Raw genomic sequence first — 7630 nt, forward strand, 5'->3', positions numbered from 1 at the left:
ACCATGACACACAGCATGTGGCTGTCACCTCAATAATTTTGATTTCTTCTATCACACACATTTATCTTTTTGTTTCTGAAATATCTCTAAATGGGATTCAGACTTGGTAACATTCTGTTTGACGTGTATTTTTTTGTAATAAAGCTGAGTTTTACTCCTGATTTACTGTCGTTAAGTAGTTGTGATGCTTATGGTAGACGAGATATTTTATCTTTTGCCTGTTTTTATGTATCCTTTTCGTATCCGTTCTTATCACCAGCTCTTCACCAAGAGATACCTGTGATATTGTGATATTCATGTATTTGAACACTGAAGTTGTGTTTTCATTCTCCTGAGAGAAATCTTTTGATGACAACTGTTGTTTCTTTTACACCTCACCTTTTTATCAAAAATGTCATTTTAAATTCGTGAACTATTTAACCCATCCTGGTATTTTATCATTGCTTTCGTAATTTTTACAACGATAAAAAATGTGACTTTTTAATCCTTAAAATATTGGATGATATTTTTATGTGTTTTATCTTTAGGACTGTATTATGTTTTGAATTGTACAAACTGTTGCAGCTGGGCTATGCTTGGGAGATGTGATGCTTGTGTTAAACAATAAAGTATTTGAAACGACTTTCAACTATATTTGTAATCCTGCAGTGAGGAGCTTGGACCTGTGGGGCACCTTGTGCTTCTGCTCTTTGCGGAAATCACCGGGGATCATCTTTTGTAAGGATTTGGGGTTTTGGTGTATTCAGAAATGTCCTGTTCTACCAAAATAAACTTCCAATGAAATTAGTTTTGCACTTTTCATAAAATTATTTTTGATTTCTCTCTATATCTATCTCTCTATATCTATATCTATATATCTGTAATCTATATATCTATATCTCTCTATCTCTATATATATATCTATATCTCTATATCTATCTATCTATCTATCTCTGTGTGTGTGTGTGTGTGTGTGTGTGTGTGTGCAATAATGGAAAATCCTCGAACTCTGGGAAGGTTATAAATCAGCTGTTTATTGTTTAATATTGTAAATAGTTGCTTTTATTGTTTTAGTTCTTTTTTAACAATAAACAGCTGATTTATAACCTTCCCAGTGTTCGAGGATTTTCCATTATTGCACAAATATGTCTGGGAGTCATATTTTTATAGTAATTAGTATAGTAATTACACACACACACACACACACACACACACACATATACACATATATACATATATATATATATACACATACACAGATATACATATACACACATACACACACACACACATATATATATATTTGTTTTCTGAGGTTTTCACGGGTGTTTGTATGTAGGTCTTTGGTTATTCGGGTTTTCTCCCGCGTAAAATTGGAAGTGTCTTGGCGACGTTTTGACGAAGTCCCATTCGTCATCTTCAGGCTGGTGTTTTCAGCTTCGTGCTTCTAGGAGTAATGTGTGATTGCAGCTGTTTCTTCCTTTTAACAGCTGCGATCACACATTGCTCCTAGAAGCACGAAGCTGAAGACACCAGCCTGAAGATGACGAATGGGACTTCGTCGAAACGTCGCCAAGACACTTCCAATTTTACGCGGGAGAAAACCCGAATAACCAAAGACCTACATATATATATATATACACACACACATATACATATACATATACCCATATATACACACATGTTCTTAAGCGAATCTCTGCAGTCATTTAGTAACAGGATTGTTAAGTGAATCTGGCTTCCCACATTGACTTAGCTTGTCTGAGGTGACAAAAAATAATCACATGACCCCGGGACACTGCGACCGTCATAAATATGAGTCAGTTGTCCAGCGTCTGAATCTTGGATCATGTGACCCTGGGGATGCTGCAACGGCCCTCAGTGTGAAAAATGGTCATAAGTCCCTTTTTTCAGTGCCGTCGTAACTTCAAACGGTCACTAACTGAGCTGTTGTAGCGGTGTGAGGATGCCTTGCAAGAATCCTCACATATTGTGCAAAATTTGGAAACCTAACAGTTCACTAACAAGAAATGAAAATGGGTCAGGCATGAAAGACCCGGATTCACATGTGGTTTAATTGATTTATTACTAAAAAAATTATGCGTAGGAATTTCTCAACTAATGCTTGGCCCTTGGTTAGAGTTAAATAAGGGTCAATGGCGGTTAAGAGAGATCGGACTTAATTTGTTTGTGGCTACGTAGTGATGCTAGGCTGATCCCCCTTTTCACTCCTCCACCTGGCTCTGCCAGTCTTTCTCCTACATAATGTGAGCATCACACCAGGATTACTCCAGGGTGTGTGTGGGGGGGGGGTTTGGGAGAGTGGGCGAAATAGTTAAATTTAAGTTTATCCATTCCGAACGACTGGTTGCCGTTGTTTTAAAGTGAATAAACACAGGCGCAAGTCCTGCCAGCCTTCATTTCCCAAATATCCCCGGTTATTTGCATTGTTGCTGGCACCACTCCAAGCTCATTTTCTCATGGACCCAAATCCATCGACTTAAATGGAGAGAGCCTGACCTAGCGTCAGCTTTTCCGAAAAACCTGAAGTAGTTGAGAAGGGGAAAAAGCAGAGCAACTTTGAAATGAAAAAAAAAAATGCCATTTGCTCCCAGCTGTAACGCTGCGTAGTCGAATGTGTGTGGTTTTTGGAGGACCGTATGAAGAAGAAAAAAGGACTTATTTCTGTTGTGTAATCAGCCTTGCCCAAGTTGACCGGACGAGTCCCCGATTGCAAGCTTTTCCAAACAAGTCTCGTTGGGGATTTTATTTTATTTTATTTTATTTTATTTTATTTTATTCTTGACACCCTGCTAAAATCCAAGATTATGCTTGTAAAAGCCTAGTTTCAAATGCGAGACAGCTATCGGATTGCGGATAACTCAAATGAGCTAAGAAGATTAAAAAAAAAGAGGAAAGACGCCAAAACCGAACCCGTAGAAGCAGGATAAAATAGCAGATCCGAAGGTTTAAAATACATGTACAAACTCCGTTCCGACACGCTTTGGCACAAGCTGTTATCAGTCTGGTCCAGCCATCTTTCTCAAAGGGGAAAAGACAGAGAGAGAGAGAGAGAGAGAGAGAGAGAGAAGCCCCTATTTATGCATTCTAGGGAGGCAGGGAAATAGAGCTGATCACCTTAGTCAAAGACTTTTATTATATTTTCCCTTCTTCCAGCGGCACTGATAACTCTTGGGAGGCTTTCAAGAGATACGGCACCCTAGAAACAGGATTGTGTAAGGTTTCTATACCGAAACATAAGCGCGTTTTTTTAACACCTAAAAACTAACTCTTAAAGCTCCCCCACCTCAAAAAAAAAAAAGCACAAATATCAACTTGGCACAGGCTAACGCTGCTCTTCTTTATTATTAACCTGCTTATAGAGTGAAGAATTCACTAAAGGAGAGAGGACGCTTTTAACATTTTCGGAAGAGATGCCGTCGTCGTACTCAGCTTAGCAGAGACAAAACTCCGTGGATCGGCCTTCGGGATGCCAGCCACGCTCAAGGGACCCCCAATTTTATAACCCTTCTCTTCCTTTTGGTGGGGACTTTAGGCAAATGCTGCTCCCACAGGTTCTCCTTACAGGTGCCGATGACGCAACACGCTAGACGCAGGCCAGCGTTCCCGTGCTCCAGGCTGCCTTTGTTGCCGCCCTTTCCCAGGTCATCTTTCTGCTCGTGGATCACAACCGATCTTCCTAGAATGGTCTGGGGTCCAAAGAGGGTGGCTTTGAGGTTCGATTTGAATCTTTGAACCTTGCCCTCTTGAGGCTCAAAGTTCCCAAAATCCCCAGGATGGTGAGGGTGGTTGACTTTCCAAGGGTTGTAGTGACCTCCGACCGAATCGCAGCCGTCGCTGAGGTCACCGTACTGGTGGACGTGAATGGCCCTGGCCGATGTGTTCATGGGAAAGCCGGCCAGGTAGATGATGACCTCCAGCTTTCCATGGGGGTAGCCCTGCTTGAACAAAACCGAACCCTTCACCTGAGGTTTCTCCGCCTCTAATTTGCTACTGGGCTTGACTGCGCAGCAAGCGTAGGCGGTCCGGTTGGCTTTGATGATGTCCTCGTATAGCTGGGGGTACAGCAAACTCAGCCACAGATCGTTAATTTTCTTCTGCATGTCTACAAGGGGGCTGACGGTAGACGGCGCGTCTTCCCATACCACGGTGGTGTTAGTGTCACAAAGGACCAAGCTGGGAGTGAGCAGCAGCAGAAGCAGCATGTTGGACCAAGTCAGACCCTGGAGGGATTAGAGAGAAGCGGTGGGCTAGCAGAGCAAAAAGGAATGACACAGGAGTCACTGTTTAATAGTAATCTTGAGCATTTAGGACAGGATAGGATAGGATAGGATAGAAGAAAAGAGGAATAGATTAATAATAATAATAATAATAATAATAATAATAATAATAATAATAATAATAGACAGCAGAATAGACGAGAAAGAACTGGAGAAGATAACAAAATACAAAGGCCTACAAATAGAAATAGAAAGACTGTGCCAAAGGCAAGCAAGGGTAGTACCAATAGTCATAGGTACCTTGGGTGCAATCCCAAAACAACTGGAGCACCACTTGAACACCATTGGCATTGACAAATTCGCTATTAGTCAATTGCAAAAGGCGGCCCTACTAGGAACTGCTTCCATCCTGCGACGATATCTGTAATACCATCAATCATCCACATCTGCCTATCCCAGGTCCTTGGTAAGGACTCGATAGTAGACAAAATGCCAAATCCAGTCTGAACATCTGGCTGACTGTGCGATGATCCATAGTAATAATAATAATAATAATAATAATAATAATAATAATAATAATAATAATAATAATAATAATAATAATAATAATAGTAGTAGTAGTAAAGTTGGAAGGGACCTTGGAGGTCATCTAGTCCAACCCCCTGCTCAGGCAGGAAACCCTATACCATTTTGGACAAATGGCTGTCCAGTCTCTTCTTTAAAATTTCCAGTGTTGGAGCATTCACAGCTTCTGGAGGCAGGTTGTTCCACTGGTTAATTGTTCTCACTGTCAGGAAGTTTCTCCTTACTTCTAGGTTGCTTCTCTCCTTGATTAGTTTTCACCTGTTGCTTCTTGTCCTGCCTTCAGGCACCTTGGAGAATAGCTTGACTCCCTCTTCTTTGGGGCAGCCCCTGAGATATTGGAACACTGCAATCATGTCCCCCCTCGTCCTTCTCTTCATTAAACTAGACATACCCAATTCCAGCAGCTGTTCCTTATATGCTTTAACCTCCAGTCCCCTAATCATAGAATAGAATAGAATAGAATAGAATAGAATAGAATAGAATAGAATAGAATAGAATAGAATAGAATAGAATAGAATAGTTAAGAATAGAATAATTTAGAATAGAATAGAGCAGAAAAGAATAGAGTAGAATAGAATAGAGAAGAATAGAATAGAGAAGAATAGAATAGAATAATTAAGAATAGAATAATTTAGAATAGAATAGAGCAGAAAAGAATAGAGAAGAATAGAATAGAATAGAGTAGAATAGAGAAGAATAGAATAGAGAAGAACAGAATAGAATAATGAAGAATAGAATAATTTAGAATAGAGAAGAATAGAATAGAATAGAGTAGAATAGAGAAGAATAGAATAGAGAAGAATAGAATAGAATAATGAAGAATAGAATAATTTAGAATAGAATAGAGCAGAAAAGAATAGAAAAGAATAGAATAGAATAGAGTAGAATAGAGAAGAATAGAATAGAGAAGAATAGAATAGAATAATGAAGAATAGAATAATTTAGAATAGAATAGAGCAGAAAAGAATAGAGAAGAATAGAATAGAATAGAGTAGAATAGAGAAGAATAGAATAGAGAAGAATAGAATAGAATAATGAAGAATAGAATAGAATTCTATTCTATTCTGTTCTATTCTATTCTATTATATTCTATAAAATATGAATGATTTCATTTGCAGATCAGCCTTCTGAACTTCACCGGCTTACTAAGCATTACAGTTTCTCTCCAAAACCAAAGTTCTAATCGTCACGATCAACCCAAACTCTTAAATACGGATGGGAAATAGAAGAATATCGGATCTGCCCTTTTTCTTAATCTCTTTTCCGCAACTTTCCTCCCAAATCAGCACCTTTTAGAAACAATGATTGTAGGGAAACTCACTACGAAAGTCAGTCGCTGAAAACATAAGCTTCTCAGCGGCTTGAATGCCTTTCTCTTCTGTTCCAAAGATATTTTCAAGCCAGGAAAAAAAAAAAACCATGTTCAAATCACCTCTAAAAAAAAGCTTCGCTTAGTTTGTTTCTAACAATAAATACCATCCTACCTTCATCCGAGGTTTTTCTTCACCACAGATCTGTTTTCCGGTGATACAGTTCAGTGGCTCGCAATTTCGTCGTCGTAGATGGCAAGCCGTCAAGTCCAGATTCCAGACCTCTCTGGAGTTGAAGCAAATGGGCTCTGCCTGTTTATGGAAGAATTAGGAAATACTAACTTCTGGGGAGTGGTTAGCATGGATTTTGAGAAGTGGGGGGGAAAAACAGTGGATCCGCTCAACAGATCCAGAGGAAGTGCCTTCTCCCAAATTTGCGAAACCAAAGACACGGCTCGCGATTAATCCTCACCTTTTCTGACCTTCAGAAATATTTCCACGGGTTGTACGTTCTGCTGTTTTTGTTTGACTCAGCTGTTTTTGCAGGATTGATTTGCTGATCAGTTCTGGTGTTAACGTTCCTTGAACGTTGTCTGGAAAATCTGTCCTAAGCCTTGCAAGTTGATTTCCCAACCAGCCTCAAAAGCCTACTGGTTAATACCCTGATTACTTGAAAAGCTTTAAGTAATAGAGATGCCTTTCTGGGCAAAAGAGAGTTTTGGCATGTCAGGGGGGGTTTATCTGGGAAACTACAATCTCCAGTGTGGGTGTGGGTGTGTGTCAGAGAGGGGTGGGAAGATGGTTGGATTGCATGAGTCATTCATATGCATCTTGATCATAGCTCCCACACGGTACAGTGAGTAACAGGCTGGTTATCAGAAGGTTAAAGGACTTGCTAAACAAGTTTAGGGATAAAATCTCTGGCAATGTTCACGGTAACCAAGTTAATATTGGTGTGATGGTTTGCCAGTCAGACATGGTTTCTGCAAAGGAAGATTCCGAGGGTGACTTCTTGTTGATCTCAAGAAAACCAAACAAATTCTGCCTGGATTTCTTGAGATCAGCCAGTAAGCTGGTCTGAGCTCAAGAAAACCAGACAGGATTTGTTCAAGACTGTAGATTATTCCATGGTTTCTCAAACGCCACCACTTCAAGATGGGTGGATTTCAATTCCTGGAATTGAATGGCTGGGGAATTCTGGAAATTGACATCTACTCATCATGTCTGGTTTCAGGCTGTCTGATTGGCTGTTGGTTGTTGCTGGGCCACGGTCCTTCATGTTTGTTCGTTTGGTTGCCTCTGAATCATGGTCTGGTTTTGGGTTGTTTGGCTGGCTGGCTAGCTGTTGTTGTTGAGACGTGGTCCGGGGTGATTTTGGGGTAGTCTTTATCTCTCTAGTTCTTTTGTCAGTTCCCTAGGATTGTAGCATCTGAAACAGGTGTGGACTACCATTTGTATGAAATGGTATAGGATTTCCTGCCTGAGCAGGGGGCTGCACTAGAAGACCTCCAACTC

General features: G+C 40.1%; 1 protein-coding gene across 2 annotated transcripts; it reads right to left on the minus strand.

The window, feature by feature from the left end:
* Window positions 1-3315: 3315 nt before the first annotated feature.
* Window positions 3316-6844, minus strand: SOD3 (superoxide dismutase 3). 2 transcript variants are annotated; one of them, XM_015828583.1, is made up of 3 exons: window positions 6588-6844; window positions 6290-6427; window positions 3316-4223 (listed from the first exon to the last, which is right to left on the minus strand). In XM_015828583.1, the coding sequence occupies exons 2-3, from the start codon at window positions 6293-6295 to the stop codon at window positions 3483-3485; spliced, it is 747 nt and encodes a 248-aa protein (XP_015684069.1). In that variant the 5' UTR covers window positions 6296-6427; window positions 6588-6844; the 3' UTR covers window positions 3316-3482. The 2 variants fall into 2 exon arrangements, with proteins under 2 accessions (XP_015684069.1, XP_015684068.1); XM_015828582.1 differs by lacking the exon at window positions 6588-6844 and having other exon boundaries at window positions 6290-6500.
* Window positions 6845-7630: the final 786 nt, after the last annotated feature.

This window comes from Protobothrops mucrosquamatus, unplaced genomic scaffold, assembly GCF_001527695.2.
Source record: "Protobothrops mucrosquamatus isolate PMUCROS unplaced genomic scaffold, P.Mucros_1.0 scaffold4689, whole genome shotgun sequence".
In the NCBI taxonomy this organism is placed as follows: domain Eukaryota; kingdom Metazoa; phylum Chordata; class Lepidosauria; order Squamata; family Viperidae; genus Protobothrops; species Protobothrops mucrosquamatus.